Raw genomic sequence first — 23,314 nt, 5'->3', positions numbered from 1 at the left:
TTTTCCTTCCCCCTTTTATTCGCCTTTTCCCCCCTCCTTCCTTTATCTTATTTCGTTCTTCTTTCCCTCCCTCTCTCTCTCCTTCACTTTACTTTTCTTTCTCTTCCTCCTTCCCATTTTTTCCTTCTTTTCCTCACTTGTCTGCTGCCTCTTCTCTCCTCTCCCCTCCCCTTCCCCAGTTTTCCTTTCTTCCTTCTCCTTCTCCCCCCTTTCACCTTCCCTCCATTCTTCGCTCTTTTTCCTACTATTCCTCCCTCCTCTTCCCCCCCTCCCCATTTCTCTTCTCTTCACTTTTATCCTCTCTCCTTTCTCATTTCCTCCCCTCTCTCTTCCTGCCCCTCCCCTCCCACCTTCTCCTCTACCTCCTACTCCACTCCCCTCTCCCGCTTCATCCATCCCTCCCTCCTTTTCCCCTTCCTCCCACCCCTCCCTCCCTCTCCCTCTCCTTCTCCCTCTCCCTTATCTCTGCTGTTACATAACCTATCTGCCCAAGGTACAAATTAACCTCTAATAATATGGTCCGTCAAGCCACTCCGTCACTCACTGTCGAGAGAGGGTGAGTGACCTCGAGTGCAGAGTGATTTACCACACATGTACAGGGTATGATACGTCTTCCCGTGTGAGTTCCCGAAAGTGATCTGAATAACATCTTGAGCGTAACCTAACCTAACCTAACCTAACCTAACCTTTATGAGTATAATTATATTAACGTTACTTGTATGTTTGTCACAGTATCATTCAATGTTACTTGTTTGTCACATTATTAAGCAGTATCACATCTCTCTTGAATACACATGTTACATAATATATTGTATTAAGTTGTTGAGGAGTAAAAAGTGAGAGACGACGTATTGTATATTGAGAACAGAAGGCCAGACGGGTACTGACGTGTGTTTTAGAGTCCTTAATAAAAGGTGGCACTGGGCGGTGTTTGTTGACGAGCGTGACCTGCCGCCATCACTGACCCACACACTCACTGTCTCCCCACACACTCACTGTCTCCACACACTCACCGTCTCCACACACACTCACTGTCTCCACACACACTCACTGTCTCCACACACTCACTGTCTCCACACATACTCACTGTCTCCACACATACTCACCGTCTCCACACATACTCACTGTCTCCACACATACTCACCGTCTCCACACACACTCACTCACCGTCTCACTCACACACTCACCGTCTCACCGTTCCACACACTCACCGTCCCCACACACTCACCGTCTCCACACATACTCACCGTCTCCACACACTCACCGTCTCCACATACTCACGTCCCCACACACTCACCGTCTCCACACACTCACCGTCTCCACACATACCGTCTCCACTCACTCACCGTCCCCCACACACTCTGTCTCCACACACTCACCTGTCTCCACACACTCACACCGTCTCCACACAAACCGTCTCCACACACTCACCGTCCCCACACACACTCACCGTCTCCACACACTCACCGTCTCCACACACACACTCACCGTCTCCACACACTCACTGTCCCCACACTTTTACCGTCCCTACACACTCAACACCACCTCTACATACTTCTCCGAGTGTTAATTTCCCACCTAAAGTTCTATTAACTCAGGTAAAAAAAAATCCAGTACTGCCTGAAACCCTGATTGTGTGTGTGTGCGGTGGCCGAGCGGACACAGAACTCTCTGCTGTCCTTGGGTTTGGTGATTGGATCCCAGTATATCCATAGTTTACCTATAGCTGTAAATGACCGCCTCACTTTGCAGTTGGGAAAGTAAAGGCGGTCAAGTACAGTGCTGGCCCCGCTGCCTCCTTGATGACATAAGGCTTAGTATAAATATATATCAGTGAATTAGTGTGTTCACGATACTGTTTACGAAATGTGTGTGTGTGTGTGTGTGTGTGTGTGTGTGTGTGTGTGTGTGTGTGTGTGTGTGTGTGTGTGTGTGTGTGTGTGTGTGTGTGTGTTTTGCTAACTGAACTCTTGAACTAAAATATAATAAACCAAAAATCACGAGTGTTGGGGAGATATGTGTTATTTGTCTCACATATAATTTAATTAAGTGGCTGATAGGTCTTAACAGAAGGTAGTGAGTGTCAGGGTGTGTGGTGATAGTGGGTGGTGATGGTGTCTGGTGAGGGTGATGTAGTGCTGGTGAGGGTGATTGTAAGCCCACGGTGTGCTGGTGGGTATAAGATCTTCCTTATACTCTTACAGCCTCTGTTTGCGTCCGTGTTATGAGGTTGTAGTGTGACATGGCGAAAAATATCTACGATAATATCAGTGATAATATTACTACTACTACTAATGATAATATAACTTTACTATAGAAAACGTTATCAAGGGTATGTGTGTGGTGCGTATGTGGGCGCGGTGGTACGGAACATATTAATAGCCATGACACTGATCGTCCCACCAAGGATACTTAATCGTCAGTCAACACCACACAAAACGTCACCAGACAAATGCTCATGGCCTCTCAAAAACACCCGGTTCTGTCTTTTAATTTATTAAGATACAAATCCTTTCCTGTTCGTGTGTTGTTTGATTCAGTTGTTTGTGACTTAAGACGTCTGGCCCACATTAATAAGTCCTAAACTGGCCGGAGAGTGACCACAAGGACAGTACTGAGTCACTGGTCTACTGTTAAGTCAGATTGGGAATGTTTGAAGTTTTTTAGCACGAGAAAAGTCGAAAGGAAAATAAGTGAATTGAAATTGTTTTGAGCCGTGTTACGAGAAAATCACATTACTGCTCATATTAAATTATGCTTTGTTACTCTTGTTTAGTTGCGTTGGTAAGGGCGGCCTTATGAACTTCACTGGTGAATTCCCTCCCTGGGAAAAAAAATAATCAGGATTTTTTGTTCAAACAACGATCCTAAAGTTTGAAGGCGACATACATAACACCATAAGGGTCAGGGATCAGATTCACAAAGGTTCGTACGATCAATATTCCTCATAACTTTAGATGTAAGAATATCCCTAATTGTTAAATTTAAGCTAAAGTACAGGAATTACGTCTAAATATAACAACAAAATTACTCCAAGACTCAGCAGGATAGGTTATACTTTACCAACAGTTATTCTTGTTAACCCTTTCTCTACGGGACGCCACTTTTAATATTTTATTTGGCTAACGAAAGACGATTTTATTCAGCAGAGAGAGACTACAGTACAAGGAGCTAAGAGTCAAAATCGTGAAAAAGATTCTCTATAATTTATGTCTACTAATTGGTGTTAAGTGGGCATACTAAGATAGATAGAACGTAAGTATAATTTTGACGTTGTTTTCAGACAATGTTCATGTGTCATGGCGGTGTGGCAAGAGGCTAAAGATGGTGGAAAAAAATTATCACGAATCCCACACAGATGCTTGAGTTATGAGAGTGAAAGACAAACAACCAAATTTAAGAGCATATAATCTAATGTGACAGCTTTACCATAATCTTCCTGCCAAGTCAAATAAAAGCTAAATATAAGTATGTTGTGCTGGTGAGGAACAACATACACTAAGTGACAGTGAGCGGCAGAATAAAGTGTGGGCTCGGTTGACTGATCGAGGTAAAAACACGATTACTGAAGGTACTGTATGTACGGTAGACCTTACAATACGCACACTGTATCCTTAGTGACCACTGTATTGTATCACCCACAACACTCCTTTCTGTCAATAGTGTAGCAGCTGGTTGACGGGTTTTAAGTAGCGGCTGGTCGACCAGTTTTAAGTAGCGGCTAGTCGACCGGTTTTAAGTAGCGGCTTGTCTGCCGGATTTAATTAAGTAGCGGCTGGTCGACGGGTTTTAAGTAGCAGTTGATCAGAGCCGTATGCTAGGGCCTAGAAAAAAAATATGTATACATGTCATATTTTTTTCTAGGACTTCATGTCATATGAAGTCCTTAGACCTGGGTTGACTGGTAAAAGTAAAAGCAGCTTCGTTCACCTGCCCACACGAGGTCTGTCTCTGTCATCTCAGTCACTGCCGGGAACAGACAGCGAGGCATAAGTCAGCTGGTTACCTACCTGTTGTGGGCGGGGGCTCCATCACTACGCTAAGTCATACATTACTAATAAGCCTATTGATACTCATGCAGTGTATGTGTGTGTGTGCGTGCGTGTATTATTAACGCTTCCTAGTGTGATCTATCTTGACGATTCGATCACTTTAAATATCGTTAAGTATTGTCAATATACAGGAAAAGGATCTTGAAATGATATGGTGTACAGCAAATGGTGGTGGCTGGTGTGGTGGTGGGGAGGAATAATCGATGGCCATGATTGGTCGCCTGGAGACCTATCGATTCTCTGACGTCATATGTGGCCCCGCCCCTGGGTATATTTTTTTTACTAGTAATATTAAAGAGGGAGTCGCCGCTCTGATATGGTAAAGAAATTCTCTTTGATGGAGATTAAAAATTTTGTTTGTTTGTTAAATCAGTTGTAATTATGATAGTGAAGTAATACATGCGGAGGAAAGGTGTGTTGTTAAACTGGGGTTGACTGTATCTGCTGGGACAGTTATGCTCTGACTCTGCGTTGAGAAGTCCTTGGTATACCTTATGAGCCTTGCCCCGTGTTTACACACACACACACACACACTAATCGCACGTCCGCGAATATTTATGATCACATCACGTGCACATATAAGCTGTAATATATCACAAGCAGACGTACGCAAACTCACATCAGGTAAATTCAAACACACATACACTCACATTTGTACGTACTGTACAGTGTACACCACACACACACACACACACACATAGGGGTGTTCAAGGTTGCATATGTTAGGCACAGCTGCATGATCCACAGTACTGCACTGTTTTTATTCCATATCGTGCACAGACTGCAGTGTTTACTGGTGGTAGACAATATAACAGTGAGTAGTAAGTGCAAGATTAGTGAAGCTTGCGAGCCACAATAGGCCTACACACGCTGCTGCAGGCAAATCCGTAGTTTTTACTACTGGGTCCTGAAATGTGAAAACAGCAGCAGTATGAGTATTCGTATCAGTAAGATTGTAGTTGAGGTTTCATATCGAAGTCTTATATCTACGTGGCGGAAATAAGTAATCCAACTATTCTTTATACTGTTTATATAGTATAATATTATCTGTTGAGAGCAAGGATGGAAAGCATTCATGAGTTATGCTATGTACAGTCGGGGTCAAAAGTCTTGAACACTTGACAGTACTTGGCATGTAAGTACCCGAAGATCTTAGGTACAGGTATTAAGGAGAGTTTTATCCCGTTTTGTGGTTCAGGCATAATATGTGATGACAAGTAGTGTTATTAGTCTATCCCAATCATATATATATATATATATATATATATATATATATATATATCAGAAGTAGATGCCAAATATTGCTAAGTGTTCAAGACCTTTGACCCCGACTGTACATACATATAGAGACAAGCACAGTACGAATATAAGTTTATACATACTTACATAAATGCTGTAGATAGATAGTTATATTCATTATTATAGAACGACTGACCGCTGTACTTACTTGACCCTTCGGCATTACTAACACTGCCCTCAACTGTAACAATTGTTCATTTATTCACTGTACTGTAGCCTACTTTTAACAACTGAGGTGCGAACTGTGAAGAATGTGTTGACTAAAATAAATATGAGACTAACACTGGAAAATTAAGGTCGTAACAAGGAACAGACCAACCGCTGAGAAGTAATGGAAATATTAAATTGAATGACGATTATTTTCTGTAGTTGAGATGTAGGAATACTCTTAAGTAGTTGACCAAAGAAAAAACACAAAAATATCGTCGAAATATATCTGTTACGTGTAGTAGTATAGCATGTGGATTATTATTTTTTCTTTTTCAGGAATACGATGGTTGGGTGTAAGAAATCTATGCGACAAGGCGAGTGGATTGTGGAGTGGTTGACGGAGCTGAGGAACACCCCTTGAGGCCCTCACTCAATGGACGGCACACTCACTCACTGCACCGACAACACTCTACTGCTCCTTAGTTGAAATGTCTCAAAAACAAATTACTCGTCTATTCTCTAATCACCGAAAATCACTAAATAGTCATTGAAAACAAATCACAAAATCTATTCACTCCAACCATAATGAGTTATAAACTAAATAGTGATATAATAGTGACTGTTTGAGTACTTGGCCTTTGTGCGTCTCTCTTGGATGGCTGAACTCCCTAATAGTAAAAGTCTCCCGTCAAAATGAGCATCCGTGAGAAGACAAGAAACAACAAGTTGGAATATTTTCTCAAGAAGAACCTTCACCCCAGCGTCTACAACAACATAAGGTATGTACAGTACAGTATAATCCACAATATATATTATTTAAAAAAAAAAGTACCACAATTGGCAACGTTTAATATATGTCCCTTAGATGACGAGAACCTAACCTAACCTTACTTAACTTAACCTAACCCAGAGTTTCTCAAACTTTTTCACTCCATTCCCCCCATGAGGAACACTCAAACATCCTCGTGGCCCCCCTTCAGTTCTCTCCCAAGCTCCTCACAAATAATGATGAAAATAAACTGTTTTGGTTCTCTTCCTTTATTTTAATGTTTTCAATCATCTGACACAATGCATATTTTGTTACAGTTCAATGAGATGGATGATATTGTTTCCTTTCAGTCAGTCGACTGATTCGAGGTTGATTCACTGATAAACCACATCTCATGTCTGGGTTCACATGTAACCGGTTTCGGCTTTTATTCTCTATTTGAAGAAGGTGGAGAAACCAGATTCACATAAATAAGTAGTAGAAAATGGCAAGAGGACTCGAAGTGCGATCTCACTAACTTTTGGATATGACTGATACATTGAGCACCAGAATACAGTCAGAGATTTTTCTTCATAGAGGTCTCTGGCAGCAGAATCGTTCTGAGATCAAGGAATTCGTCTGAACGGGGACTAGTATCGTGCAATCTGAGCGAATCCGTTGGAAATGAGAAACCTACTGCTTCACCATACTATGTAAATATCAAAACTGTACCGTATGGGTATTATGATTACACACAAAATAAATCAGATTTCTCCCCTAACAAGGCAAAGTAACAAAACAAGTTTAATCAAAGTTTCCACATTTTCTCCAAACATATACTACTTACACTAGCCTGCCATGGCCCTCCTAAAATTTTGCCGTGACCCCCTTGGGGCCATGGCCCTCTAACCTAACCTACCAAGTCAAGGATCATTGATTTTAGTGTAAGTTTAGTTGGTTCGTTTCGTGTGCTTTAAAAATAACTAAATAAAGGAATATGAGGCTGTTATTTTTTTTTTTAAGCATTGACTGTTCCGCGTATAATACTGGTGTGTGCTGGTTTTGGTAGGTAAGAAGTGTAGTATTGAGCTGTTTTCTGGGTGTGTTTACGTCCCGGGAGCCGTTATGTGTGGTCGCGTGCGTTGTCGTGATTCCTCTGCTTGAATTATTTTTCACACGTAACTCATTAAGCGATAAAGTGTACGTATTGAGTGAGTATGTGTACATGTATGTCTCCAGCTACTGTACCTGTGTTTCTTAACAACAGAGAATATTAGATCAGTTAACCAGGTGCTAAATACAAATTGATTATTAAAAGACGCCACCTTACATTTATATGAGACCAGTTTTCTTCATGTTTGTTTGTGGGTGCTGGCGGTGCCTGTTGTGTATTACTGGGGACGTAAGATGTGTATGTGCCTTGTGGGTTATTTGGTCACTGCGGTTAAACTTCCGGTGTTGGACCAGGAGACGGCGCGGTGCCATAACAGATTTACGAGTACACCTGGTTGATGTTGAGGAACTTAGTCTGCCTCTCCGAGCCTTCTGGGAATCTGAATTATTCGGGTTTTCCACCTTCTCTCTCTCCTGAAGCGGGTTATATTTTGACTTGTATCTATCTTGTCAAGTACTTTGGTTTCCTCAAGATCTTGGATGAGGTCGATAATTAATAGCCAAGATTCGATTAAAGTTAGCGATTTGGCGGCAACTTTTAATTTCATGAAGATTTCGAAGTTGGTTAAATAGCATCAGTAGCTAAAGGGCTGTAATTTACCGGTTTAGCAGTATGCCGTTTGAATTGTTAACAGCGTTGGGTGATGTGTCGCATGTTCGACTTTTCGTTACAGTTTCTAATGCAAAAAAAAAAAATCATTTCGAAGATCAAGAACTTGGAATACAAAATTAATCTTTCCACAAATATGTTTGTTATATATTGGGCCAGCTGTTTATGATAATAATTCCTTGATAAGATTAAGATTCCAGACCTGGTCATTAATAACGTCTTGTGTTTTACTGTCGCTTGGATGTGTTCACTAGATACTGTACATCACCCAGAGGTTGTATTTATTTTGTATTAATGTTTCCTACAAAGACTGAGTCACCATCACCATCAGGAGAGAGCTCTTCAATACTGAGTATACATCATTAACTTTATGGGTAACTTAATCACGGCAAAAGGTGACTGTCTGACTGAACTAAAGGTGACTGCGAACATTACAAATTGTAGCCGATCACCGCGCCGCAGCAACAAGAGCTTCGTGACATTTAAGTGATGTACTCTTGAAATCCTTAACATTTTACGTCTCAGGGTAATGTTATGCCATTTTGTTTTTTCGAGGTCGCTTTTGTCATTTTCACCGCCTCTCCCTTAAATACGAGGTAAATTTTTATGGGTTCGGGGTGTGTATCTCTCGTCGACCACCGTGTAATCCGACACGAATCCACGCCAATTTTTTTTGTCGTTGTCATTGCATTCGAGATGGCACAGATTAATATTTCTTTATATAAAATAAAAGAACTAATCAAAAAGAATATTTGATTAAATAAGTAGTTTAAATTCTTCTTACAAGTGAATGTCAACATCAGTGTGTCTTGTAAAATTCAGGGAAGAAATAAATTTATAGTTTCACCTTTACCTGGCATTAAATTTGGACAGTGACTTGTGTATTTATGTATTCATTGTTCCATTTTACATCAGCTGTTCTTGTCTCAGAATAATTAAGCGCGACTGTTTTTCAGCTGAAGTTTTATGTTGTCAATATTCATAATCTTTTAAAAAAATAGTTAAAGATGAAATTTGTTTCCATTCCAGCACTCACCATACGGTACCGAATTGTCAAAGGAGAATATGCCGAGTTATAGTACATAAATAACAAAAAAATAGCTTACAAATTAAACAGAACCTTCATTAACTTACCACAAGTCAACCAGTTAGGTGCATTCTTACATCTTCACTTACGAGGATTTATTTATCATAAGATCCTCTGAGATTCTAGACTTACCTGTGCTTCTCTTTTCCCTCACCCAAGTTCTGCTGAAGTTTAGACTTGGAGGTAACTCATGGCCAGATGTTCTCATGTCGCGCGAATCATCAAGTGCAAATGACTCGGGTTCTACGAAAAAAAAAAAGGATATACAGTACTAGTAAGATTAGCGTGAGGTATAATAGTGAAAGTTTAATATCACGGCGGTACTGTGGGTCACTGTCTTCTCGGAAGCAACGATAATAAGAGAGCGATAGTAATTTACTGTCAATTGGCAGCTGAAGTGAACTGGGTGTGTTAGTACATAGGGAGGGGGGTGGTGGTGGGAGCAAGGACTGGTGGTAGACAGGCGGTTTGAGCAAGGCTATCCACTGCCTCCATCAGGACAAGGTCGCCGCCTGCATGGGGAGGAGTGCTCACGGTACACACCAGAGAAAGACGCTCCTCTCTCCTCGCTCCACAAAGTATCATATTGTTTTGATTAAATATACGCAAGCACGCGGCCCCCTGGTGGACTGTGTTGTAAGGAATATATTTTTTTTTATACATCGTTTGGGAGATATAAAGAGCAGTATGCGTTTATGAGTTTCTTATGAGGTAAAGATTATCGACTGGCTCCCCCAAAAAAAACAGTCGCTTCTAAAAGTTTGGACAGAAGAGAGACAAATCCGCTGTCCTCCACATTCAACGGGACATTATCACGGTTTCAAAGTTAACTTGACAGACATTATTGATTGTTAAGCCCAGAGACACACTGTAAACCTCTTCTTTACACATACGCACACAAGTTTAAAATAAGTGAACCCCTGACATGACCCCGTTCAAGAGAATAATATTATCCATTACCCAGAAACTATATTCTTCATTGTATATTTCGTTCGTTGAGGGATGATCGCCTAAATCTTTTTTTTTCTGCTGGTTCTTGTTTCAACCGTTTAGTAGTAAGCAGTATTCTCTAATGTTGTTCGAGGATATAAAGGAATCCTCAAGTGGTTTAGTTTCTTGCTTTAAAGATATGAATCAATGGTCATGTAGTCAGGTCTTGTCTGGAGGATATGAATCAATCCTTAGGCGGTTCACTCAGATGTTTTTGAGGATATGAACGGATCCTCACGCGGGCCGGAACTGAGGTGGTTTATTGAGACCGAAAAAGGATCACCTGAAGATTAACCACACTAACTTTACCTGGGAGAGTTAGGTTAAGTTAGGTTAGCGTTAGATTAGGTTTGATTAGGTTAACTTTAGGTTTTAGGTTAGGTTAGATTAAGTTAATTTAGGGCAGAGTAAGTTCGGTTAGCGTTAGGTTTTTTTGATTAGGTTAAGTTAGGTTACCATCAGGTTAGGTTTTAGGGCAGGTTAGGTTTGATTAAGTTAGTTAGGCTAGCGTCAAGTTAGGTTGGGAAGGGTAAGTTAAGCTAGCATGAGGGTTCTTTAATCATCGGGTGTATTAAAGTGAGGTGTCTAATCTTCAGGTGATCCGTCAAACATATAAGATGACAAAATATCACATTACTCAGCACCTTGTGGGAGCTGCGGCCTTGCACCACAGTAGCCATGAAAGTGTAAACAGATGACCTTCCGAGTTGACTTTTATCTGTGTGCAGGGGGGTCCTGGGGGTCCATACCCCCCCTTTTCACCAGAAAATTTCAATACAGTATTTTGTCTGTAATTCAGTATTGTACTCAGGCGTTTTTGTATAGTAAAAAGTATTTACTATTGACTTCAGAATATCCCTTAATATCAAGTGCGCATGGTCTCAAAATGCCTATGATATTGGTAATATTTAAAAAAAAAATTCTGGGGAGGACTTACAGCCTCCCCCCCAAAAAAATCCCCAGCTGGGTGGACTCGTTGCGCTCGCCATGGTTCCCCCCCACAACTTCTTGGACCCCCCTTTTGATATTCCTGGATCCGCCCCTGTGTGTGTGTGTGTGTGTGTGTGTGTGTGTGTGTGTGTGTGGGTGTGTGTATGTCATGCATACAGTCATCACCCTGCACCTCGTCCCCAGACCATGACATTTGATTATCTTGTCTGTTTCTTGTGCCTTTTTCTACCCTGAACTTCACATTATGTCTCCACTAATTTGTGATTTTAATTATGGAAAGAAGATTGCGAATATGTGTGTGTGTGTATGTGTGTGTGTGTGCTTAAAGGAAATCGTGTATTCTAATTGCTCTCGGGTAAATATTTCAACATTTTTGCTTGGGTTGCAACATGTAATGGAGAGAGAGAGAGAGAGAGAGTCCTATTGGTTCAAGGTTCCTCTTGCAGTAACCAGGAAACACCACCGCAGCGGACTCCACTAACCTACCCTCCCCTCCCCTCCACCCATAACCTTTCAAAGATTTACAAGGACGAGGCCGGTGTGAATATAATCTGTTATCGGTATTTTATATTATTTGGGTTTTATTGAATTATTTGTATTGTATACGCGTTGGTTTGTTTTGATATCCAATGGAAAAAAAATCTATCATTGACCTTCTTACGTAACTACTACGTACACACACACACACACACACACGCACTTGCGCACAAACACACACACACACACACACACAGGTGCCGTACAAGGTTCACCTTTGACCTTTCAACATAAACTGATAAATTTAGCCAGAGAATTTTCCCGATTCACTACCCTCTCCCCCTCTTTATCCCCCCTATCCTCTCATCCCCCCCTCTCCCTTCTTCCTCCTCCTCTTTCTCTCCTTCCCTTGTCTCTCTCTCCATTCTTCCTCCCTTCCATCCCCCTATTCCTCCACTCCCTTCCCCTTATTTCTCCCCTCCATCTCCACTCTTCCTACCCCTACTTCCCCACTTTTCGTCTTCTTCTCCCATCGTGGTGGTGTTGAAGGTGGTGGTGTAGGAGCTGGTGGTGGTGGTGGTGGTGGTGGTGGTGGTGGTGTAGCAGTAGGTGTAGCAGGTAGTGTAGTAGGTGGCACGCAGGGGCAACAAACCACTAAATCAATGTTAAGTGTTCAGAACTCTCCTCAGTGAATATTGTTAGTTGTTCCTCGTTAACTTTGATGTTGGCAGCACCTTGCATGGCACCGCGGCTGAGGGCACCTTGTGTAAATCATTCTACACTGAATTATTGACACACTTCCCCGGCTGGGCTCAAACACACTTGGTACTCCTATTCTTCATAACCTAACCTAACGTCCCTGGCTAGCTTAAATAGACTTCTGGCCTTTACAATTTAACCTAACTTAACTTTCTTCTGCTTCCTAACCTAACGTTTTCTGGCATTTTTGAAGTCAGTTGGTAGGTACTTCTGTTTATCTTATTACCTTGGGGGGGGGGGGATACTGGTTTATGTTAGTAGTGTCGTGTTTGGTTCTTGTTAGTGTTGTGTCCTGTTTATACTGGCGTGAGTTGTCAGGTTGTCAGTCATCATGTTCTACTCGTGGTCAATACCGGAGTGGTTGGTACTCCCTTGCTGAATTTCTGTAGTAGTAGTGGTGGTAGTAGTAGTAGTAGTAGTTTTGTTATTGTTTTGTTTTTATCAGCTTATTTTATTATTATTATTATTTTTGAATTCTTTAAGACTTTTTCATGCAATTCAGGCTCATGATTCTCAAAGGTTCATATGATAAAAAAAAATTCTTAATTGAATATGTAAATAAAATGTATTAATTAACTCACTCAAGTTTTAGGGTTGTGTCATGACCTCAGGCTTGTGTGATGACCTCAGGCTTGTGTCATGACCTCAGGCTTGTATCATGATCCCAGGGTTGTGTCATGACCTCAGGCTTGTGTCATGATCCCAGGGTTGTGTCATGACCTCAGGCTTGTGTCATGATCCCAGGGTTGTGTCATGACCTCAGGCTTGTGTCATGACCCCAGGGTTGTGTCATGACCTCAGGCTTGTATCATGACATTCAGGCTTGTGTCATGACCTCAGGCTTGTATCATGATGCCAGGGTTGTGTCATGACCTCGGGCTTGTGTCATGACCTCAGGCTGTATCATGATGCCAGGGTTGTGTCATGACCTCAGGCTTGTGTCATGACCTCAGGCTTGTGTCATGACCTCAGGCTTGTATCATGATCCCAGGGTTGTGTCATGACCTCAGGCTTGTGTCATGACCTCCGGATTGTGTCATGACCCCAGAGTTGTGTCATGACTTTCTTGGCCCGCCGCTGTAGTACTGTACCACCTCAGTCACGTAGCTCATGAAGGATTTACGTCAGCTCTGATAACATCTTGGCGGATCTCCTTAGCTGGTGTTGGTGACGTCAAGATCTGGGCCATAATACTAACACACATTCTCTCACACACACACACACACACATACATACACACACACACACACACACACACACACACACACACATACACGCACACGTCATTTATGTCCAATGTATATTTTCAGCCTTCGGGCTGCAAACGTTTTCAATAAACCGTTTATTATTATTATTATTATTATTATTATTATTATTATTATTACACACGCGGTCTTTTATGTCTGGGTTATAATATTGATGTTAGTCATTGTTTTCCAGGTTGTGTTGGTGTGGTAGCCTAGATACTTGACTGCAACCCTTCATTAAATGTTTGCCTGCGCGCGCGCACACACACACACACACACACACACACACACACACACACACACACACACCTCCTCCTCCTCCTCCTCCTCCTCCTCCTCCTCCTTTCCACTTCTCTTCCTCCTCCTTCACCCTATCCCACAGGAGTCAATAGACGGAGAGATTCTCTACACCCAGAGCCGTCTTAACGCATGGCACGCTGGGTAGTTGCCCAAGGCCCCACGATTTTAGGGGCCCCGTTAATAGAACACTCCACTACTAAATCAATGACGATGTCGATGATGCACCTAATGAAGAACATGAGGTTGCTGGGCCTCTCGAAGTCCGCCACCGAATCTCAGAGGATAATCTAGATTTAAAATGTAGAAAAATTGAAGAACCTTATATCCATTGGAGGAAAAAATAGAACATTTACTAAACCATTACAGAACAACTCACCATGTCGCAAACGTTTGTGTTGAATAATTCTTGCTTTACCTATTTATTATATGTTTAAACGTTTGTGTTATTCAACGTACCAATTAAGTATATGTTTAATTTTACTGAAAGTTTTAGCTTTCATTTGAGTGGGTGGGTGGGTGTGGGTGGGTGGGTGGTCAGGGCTCCAGGACATTGCTTAGCCCAGGGCCTACAATGCTGTTAAGACGGTTTTGTCTACATCCCTGCCTCCTCCCGTCTCCTCTTCCCCCTTCCCCTGTCTCTCTCTCTTCTGTCTTTCCTCTGTCTGTCCCCTTCTCTTCTTCCCTCCCCTATCTTCCCTCCCTTGTTATACCTTCTCCTACACTCCCTCCTACACCCCTCTCACTCCCTCTACACCCTCTCCCTACACCTCCAACATCCCTCCTACACCTCCAACACCTCTCCTACACCCTCTCCAAACACCCCCTCCAACACCCTCTCCACACACTCTCCTACACCTCCAACACCCTCTCCAACACCCCTCCAACACCCTCTCCTACACCCTCTCCTACACCTCCAACACCCTCAACACCCTCTCTCACCCCTCTCCTACACCCTCCAACACCCCTCTCCTACACCCTCTCCAACACCCTCTCCAACACCCTCTCCTACCCTCCAACACCCTCTCCTACACCTCCAACACCCTCTCCTTCTCAACACTCTCCCTTCCTCTCCTACACCTCCAACACCTCTCCTACACACCCTCTCAACACCCTCCCACTCTCCTACACCTCCAACACCTCTCCCTACACCCTCTCCAACACCTCAACACCCTCTCCTACACCTCCAACACCTCTCCAACACCCTCCTACACCCCTCTCCAACACCCTCTCCAACACCCTCTCAACACCCCTCTCCACACCCTCTCCCACCCCTCTCCCTACACCTCCAACACCCTCTCCTACCTCCCAACACCCTCCAACACCCTCTCTCCAACACCCTCCAACACCCTCCAACACCTCCCTTCTCCCTACACCTCCAACACCCTCTCCCTACACCCTCTCAACACCCTCTCCTACACTCTCTCCCTACACCTCCAACAACCCTCTCCAACACCCTCCAACACCCTCTCCTACACCTCCAACACCCTCTCCAACACCCTCCAACACCCTCTCCTACACCCTCTCCAACACCCTCCAACACCCTCTCCTACACCCCCTCCTCCAGAGATCATTAACCTCACTTAGTTTATTTATCATTAGCCGTCCTGGGTTTAATAGATACCGTCATTATCCATCCTGGGATTAACATTAACTTAAGCCATCATGGAATTAAAAAACGAAAAACGACAACACTTACATTATGTCGGTATTGTTTTAGTTTAATTTACCTTTTACCGGTGTTTGGAATTTACTTTTTTCTGTATGGTATTTTTGTGTTATTTATTTATTTACTAGGATAATTCTGTTTTGCTTCTTTATTATGCACTTTTCACCCCTGTAGTTGAAATTTTAGGTTCAATTTACTTTAAGATTTCTATAATTAAAAAATATATATCCGTTCTATTTTATTTTAATTAAAATAAAGTAAAAATTTACGGTCGTCAGGGCCGGATTCAGGAGTGGGCAAAGTGGGCAGCTGCCCAGGGGCCTCCACATATTACAATATGTTCTAATTTCCTCAATATAACTGCATATTGCTTCAAAATTCTCCAAAGAAGTGTTCAAATTTTAAAATTTTCCCGGGGGCCTTACAGCGCCCCCCGGAACTCCCAGTTGTTTAGGCTCGCTTCACTCGCCACCCCACCCTCTTGGGTAGTTATAATGAGGGGGGCCTCCACAAAGAGGCTACCCATATGCCTCCACAGGTCTAAATCCGGCACTGACAGTCGTATGGTATTTCTAACCGCGAATATGGTCGGTAAATCCACCAATGAGAGGCCGTTGTTCCGTCGGTTCATACCTGTTGTCCACCATTATTAACAACAAGGAACCAGTGTACTTCAGCCGGTCACTCGGAAAATTGTACGGGTTAGGTTAGGTTAGGTTTGCTTGTTTAATCATCAGATGGCAAGCTGGGGTGCCTAATCTAAAGGTGAAATAAGTTGGAGTGTTTAATCTTCAGGCGAATAAACTGGGGTGTCTAATCTTCAGGTGAATTAAGCTGGGATGACTAATCTTCAGGTGATCCGTTTAATGGTATCCCAGACTTTAGTCACAATATTTAACCATGAAGTAACCGTATAATTAATTGGTTTAGTTAGGTTAAGGTCATGTCAGGTAAGGTTATGTTAAGGTTACATTAGGTTAACCTTTTGTTAGGTTATAGTTATACATGTTTACGTTATATTACGTAAAATGTTAAATTAAGGCTTGATTAAGGTTATATTAGATTAACTTTATATCCTGTTAATGTTATTGTTGGTTATATGTAAAATTTAAGGTATGTGAACGCAATATCAAGGAAGGTTAGGTTAAGGCTGTTTAAGGTTGTGTTAGGTTAATATTGTGTGAGGTTAGGGTTAGGTTACCTGAACTTTAGGTTGATATTAACTGACCAACGTCTCTCTTTTTGAAGAACCGAAGGGAGTATATTCCCTTAAGTAGGGAAATAATTATCTCTTACTGATATATATATATATATATATATATATATATATATATATATATATATATATACTATATATATATATATATATATATATATATATATATATATATATATATATATATATATATATATATATATATATATATATATATATATATATATATATATATATATATATATATATATATATATTTTTTTTTTTTTTTTTTTTTTTTTTTTATCGTACACTCATGTGAGGCTCATTTAGCTTAATGTGTTTTATAACCAACGGCCGCTTGCCGACGCCACCGTCGCGCGACGTGAGGGTAATTTTTTTTTACATTGAGTGAGCCATCCTCCACGGGTATAGAATCCTTGCCTGACCACACCACACCTAACGAATAACTCTACGGCCCAGGTTGGGTTAAAATAAAGGAGTATTCGAGACAGTATGAATTACATCTTACGTAACTTCACCTAGCTGGCGTGTACAGTATTTAGTGAATTACTTTGGCTGGTCGTGCGAGGCTTGTCAAATTTACGTCTCTTATTTATTATGTTCACAGTCGCGGTGTATTAGCACCGTTGCCAACTGTTTATTTCTACCATATCCACTGTTATTAATAATGAGTTTCGAAGAAAAAAATGTTGATAAAGCCCGAGCAAAATATAAGTCATACACTTGGCAACTGCTCACAGAAACAACCGTATTCGTGTTTCGCTTTGTTTTTATAAACTCGAGTTATGATTGGCTGCTAGATGTTTTGCCAATTGAAAACGTTGTGTGATTGGTTGACTTTATCTAACGGTAATTTTAAGGGTGTTTTTCCATGGCAGCGCGAAATAAATAGTACATCATTCACCCGGTGCGTCGGGCAGTGGAAAGGTGTCTGTGAATTGTGAAAACGGGAGGCACCTCTCGGCTGTAAGGTGTTACCTCGATATAAGGTAAGTCTGCGTGTTTATTGTAGCTGTTGATGATAAGAACTGCATCAATAAATTATATGATATATATATATATATATGTTCGTCGGGAGCCATGGTGGCGCAGGAGGAGGGCGAGGGCGAGGTGACCCACATCCATATTGACCAGGGAGGGAGCAGCGACCCTCCCTCCTCCCCTCCCCTCACGCCCGCCAAAATACATTCACCCAACACTTAATTACAGAATACAGATCCGTCTACAATCATGACTGTACTTGCATGATAGTTAACTACTGATTGAGTGGTTCACCTGGTTTTATAAAAAGACTTTAGTTACTATTTTAATACTGGGGTGTGTCATGTTGTTCATCATAATGGCAAGACTGTGATGATTAATTGAAAATTGTAAGGTATGTGTGAAAACAAAATACAATTGAAAACAATACCTTTATACCATAGCGTTAAACATATTTAATTATTGTTAAAACTCGGGCGATAATCACCTCTCATAAGCCAAGCATAAGAATTATCTCTAAAGGAGAGGTTGCGGTGTCGACCAGGGAGCTCGCGGGGTTATTATAGTTACTACTTTATCCGGCCCCCGACTCCTAGCGGAAATAACGGAGTCATATTTCTAAATAATAAAACCTGACTTTTTTATGCTGTAATATTTGTTTATGATTGCGCTCATCCATATATGGAAAACCTTAAAAGAAATTCACCTGGACTTGTGATATACACGTGTTTTAATACCCTGGGGGGATTTAAAGCACCAAGAGACAGTGTTGAGGTTGTTGATGGAGCGTATTACCTGCCTATATAGATTTATCTCGTAGCTATTCACAAGTGAGTAAATAACACCTGCAGGCTTGACCTACTTTTCTGAGCAGGTGTTGAGGCGGGAATTGCCGCAGGTGTGTGGATGTTGGGGGAGAGGAGGCAGTAGTATTCTGTTTACTTGTTTCCTGTATGTATGTGTGTCTTAATGTTTGTTTGTTTACATGTCTTGAATGACTTACACATGTGGTCCACTTATTTTTGTTATGATTTATTTGACGGTAGTGTACAGAGTGAGTAGCTGAATGGCTCGTAATTCACCTACAACAGATGTTCATATTTACCTTAGTAGTCAATGAGGTTTTTGACATCACGGTAAGATAAGCCCCCCGAGCATATGTCACCTGATGATTAAAGACCCTAACGCTACCTGGGGGGTTAGGTTACATTAGGTTATCTCAGGTTACATTACATTAAGTTAGGCCAGCATCAGAGTGGTTAATCTTTAGGTGAAATAAGTTGGGGGCCTAGTCTTCACGTGGTCCCGTTTTTATGTATTTACAGATAATAATATGCCATAAAAACCAATATAAATGCTACACCAAGTATCCATGTACAGTCGGCCACAAGAATAAGTATACACCTATGGCTCGTGTTTGAGACAAAATATCTGGTAACACTGTCCTGAACAGAACAGACGAAATTACAAAATGACTTGTAATTTACGTTTTATTCCTACTTTTGTGTTATAAATACATTTGTTGTGAATGTTTTACTAGTGTCTTGTGTTTATATTACCAATAATATATTGTATCCAATGGTAGTAAACTTGTTGCTGAATGGGACTGCAGTTATCGTACAGCTCCCTCCTCCTCCCCCACTTTTTCTCTTACCCTACTTTTTTTTGCTGATGTTTGGATTAGTAAAGGAAGGAAGAGGAGTAAATAGAATAATAAAGAAGGAGAAACAGAAAATAGTTAGAGATAACAACTGGGGGGAGCTGAGTTTGATCATGCGTCTGGATGCGCAGTTTCAACGTTACCAGACCATTTTCGGACCTTACAGCTACAGTGTGTATACTTATTCCTGTGGCCGACTGTACGTACTTAACAGCGTGCACAAGCTGTTATTCATGCATATGTACACGTTTCACTCGTGTGTATCACCGTGTACGTATAAATCCTTTAAATTATATCAGAGAACATGAAAAACTTTACAATGCAAAAAATTACCTGAATAAATATAGACGCTAGAATTATAGTCAGCCAAACTGACATTAGGATTAAGGTTAGGTTAGATTAGATTAGATTAGATTAGATTAGGTTAGGTTAGATTATTGGGTGAGGTTAGGTTAGGTTAGGCCATGTTAGGTTAGGTCAGGTCAGGTCAGGTCAAGTTCGATCGGATTAGGCCAGCTTAATATTATTTTATACATATATCAAAACAACAAAGTCATATACCACCCACTCACACTTTCAGGTATACATAATGGCCGCCAAGCTACACCAGGACTCTACCCGAACGAGGTGATAATTACTTCCCCGGTGTTGGTACTGCAGATAATAAATATTTATTCAAGCCTTATCGTCACGCGCTAATGGCAGAGGGGGACGCTATCGTGTTCGTTATCGTGGTGGTTCAAGTTAGGGATAGGTAGTTAGATGAGTTAGGGTTGGTTAGGTAGATGAGTTAGGGTTGGTTAGGTAGATGAGTTAGGGTTGGTTAGGTAGATGAGTTAGGGTTGGTTAGGTAGATGAGTTAGGGTTGGTTAGGTAGATGAGTTAGGGTTGGTTAGGTAGATGAGTTAAGGTTGGTTAGGTAGATGAGTTAGGGTTGGTTAGGTAGATGAGTTAGGGTTGGTTAGGTAGATGAGTTAGGGTTGGTTAGGTAGATGAGTTAGGGTTGGTTACATTACCTAGGTTAGGTTAGATACTGAGGGGAAGAGAGAGAGAGAGAGAGAAACTGGGTCACGCCGAGCCATAACTGGGCCACTAGACCAGGTGTGCATAAGACCGGTGTAAAAACAGTTGGCCATGACCACAAGAACATCTGTGTCAAATTTGATCAAAGTTTCGCCCACGCCATTAACCCGCTTCCCTGTTTGTTGAACCTGTTGACAGATCTTTTATTTATTATCGTAATTTTGTTTCTCATTTGTTTATGATATCGTGTAGTCGTCCTTACTGTGACATGGATAACATTACATCAGAACGTTATCTCCCATCAAGGACTTAACGTTACGATTTCTTAACATTATCCTCGGCTATGCGAAGTGGATAACTTTACGATAATCAGAAGGTTATAAGGTTAATGTGCTGTTAATTAATAAGGGTAACCGTATTTGTTTCTATTTACAGGAAGTTAATAATCTGATATCGTGACGTTATCTTCAGTCTTCTCATAACAGTCTTGGGTTTACCTGATGTGTCTCAGTGATCGTTGCACACCAGTGGCGGCATAACGTGTTTCACAAGCTTAATTCCACTTTATTTCTCACCATAACCAACTTCCTCGTCGTCCACACGCCATGTCACTCCTGAAGGTGCTGGAGCAGACAACACATTAAGCCTGGGTCCAGATTCCCATAGCTTGGTAGGCATTTTTTTTCCTTGGCCTAATTAGAGGATAATAATACGCCTCTAGACACGGATAAAAGCAATTAATGTCTATGCCATGAAAAATTCTGAAACTTGGTGAAACTTGGTAAAAACGTATGGGAAAGACTACAAAAGTAATGTAGGTCACGTGGGGTAATTGTAAGGTGTTATTATGGGTGTTTACTATCATCCTTTATTTTTCGTTCATATTCTTTTTCTGTATCGTTAAGAAAATCAGTTAGCTGCGTTTATGTATCTGCACCGTCGAGAAAACCTCCCCTCCCTCCCTCCCTCCCTCCCTCCCTTCCTCTCGGCTCTCTGTCTTTTAATGTCAAGTTATGTGGCGCTGTTACTCCCGACTGTGTGTGAGAATTTGCAGCTCAGTTTAAAGTTGGTCCTTGTTTGAAACTATACAGGTGTGTGTGTGTGTGTGTGTGTGTGTGTGTGTGTGTGTGTGTGTGTGTGTCAGAGAGAGCTGAGTGCATGTTTTCCCTCACTTATACAGCCAGACAGCCACCCGTGATTGAGTGGCCGACTTGAGCTCAAATACTCAATATCGGGTCTCTATTGATAGGACAGTGAACCCCCCTTGTCTTGGTTCTGTGGTATGTGGGATGGCGTTTTGCTGGTATTCTACACACAAAACACAATCACACACACACAAAAAACTCTCTACACACATTGATGGTCTTTTGATCACTGGTGTGTGTGTGTGTGTGTGTGTGTGTGTGTGTGTGTGTGTGTGTGTGTGTGTGTGTGTGTGTGTGTGTGTGTTGTCAGTCATCGTGTTATACCGTATGCAGGTGAGAGATAATCCCTCGTCACATTACCCAAAATTACTGCAGGAAGATGTCGTTAAAAAAAAACTGCTAATTGTTATACAGTAATTTGATATTGTGATGTGATTTATTGTAATGTTGACGAAATTTACCACGTCACTATTGTTTTCATTGCTTGATATTTTCTTTTCACATATACACTTAGAAAAACAGAAGAAAAATGCTTGGCACTCTAGTCTTAGTGATTGTTAAGGGTAAGAGGTCAAGTTAAAAGGTCAGGGTTGAAAGGGTTGAGGTAAGTGTGTGTTCGTGTCAGGTGTGTGTTGGTGTCAGGTGTGCCAATTTAACAAGGTAGGACTCTTATATTAACTTAACCACAGTGTTAATGAGGTGGGAGATAATTAGGGGAATCTTGCTGGTAGTACGGCAGCGGCTGTACCCTACTGTATCACAACTAATAATACAGCTCTTGAGGTTGTATTAGTATTATCTAGATGACCTGTTGTCGTGTTCAAGGTCTTGGTCTCTAAAAGCCTCCAGTTTAAGCAGCAGGAGGAGGAGGAGGAGGAGGTCACGCTACAGTCTTATGTGTAATACTATAACGCATGCATCTAATCTTGACTCTCTCTCTCTCTCTCTCTCTCTCTCTCTCCTCTCTCTCTCTCTCTCTCTCTCTCTCTCTCTCTCTCTCTCTCTCTCTCTCTCTCTCTCTCGCAGTGTCTTCTCAAATTAGTACATAAACCTGCACAAATACTTAGGTGGATTAAGGAGGTTATACACTACTCTTTCTTTGCACACCATTAACACACCCCGTCCTCCAGTACACACACATGATGCCAGACAACAGCAGCGTCATCGTCACTACCGCAACAACGCACTCAACCAAGTTCACTCTCACCTCTATTGATCACTCCTGCTGCCTCTTTATACGGTTCAATCACGGAGTTCACTTGCTGCTGCCGCTGAATTATTAGCCTTAACATTGCCGGTACACATGAAGATTACCCCTCCCCTCACCCAGTTTATTTCACCTGATGATTAAACACCGAAACGACACCTGGGAGGGTTACCTGGGTTAGATTATGTTATGCTATGTTAGGTTGGAGTTAGGTTAGGTTAGGTTAGGTTAACGGTAGGTGATTTATCTCATGGTGAACTAAGCTGGGGTAATCTTCATGTAATATCATTTGTCACAGTCGCCAGGTTGTCTCCTACCCTCTCCACCATACTCCTCCAGCGTTCGCCTCTTACTCCTTTACCACCTCCCTTTTTACTTCTTCCTTTTCCCTCCATACTCCTTTCTCCTTCCTTTTACTACCTTCTCCCCCAGTCTCCTCCCTCTTCCCCCAGTCTCCTCCCTCTTCCCCAGTCTCCTCCCTCTTCCCCTGTTTCCGTCCCTCCTCCCCTTCCAGCACCAAGTGCTGCAGCCGTAGTTTGTGTGCTGCAATCAAGAGGAGATTTTATCAGC

At 41.8% G+C, this 23,314-nt stretch overlaps 1 protein-coding gene across 1 annotated transcript in view; it reads left to right on the top strand.

Annotated features, from left to right (window-relative positions):
- LOC121856763 (uncharacterized protein C12orf56-like) overlaps positions 1-23,314 on the top strand; it is a 66,798-nt gene that overhangs the window by 3,200 nt on the left and 40,284 nt on the right. The window contains exon 2 of the mRNA XM_042352453.1: positions 5,838-6,280. Within this exon, the coding sequence (XP_042208387.1) occupies positions 6,195-6,280 (86 nt within the window). The 5' untranslated portion in view covers positions 5,838-6,194. The remainder of the gene's footprint in view (positions 1-5,837; positions 6,281-23,314) is intronic.

The sequence above is a fragment of the Homarus americanus genome, unplaced genomic scaffold (genome assembly GCF_018991925.1).
Source record: "Homarus americanus isolate GMGI-L3 unplaced genomic scaffold, GMGI_Hamer_2.0 scaffold14402, whole genome shotgun sequence".
NCBI lineage: Eukaryota > Metazoa > Arthropoda > Malacostraca > Decapoda > Nephropidae > Homarus > Homarus americanus.
This window is presented reverse-complemented; position numbering and strand designations above follow the sequence as displayed.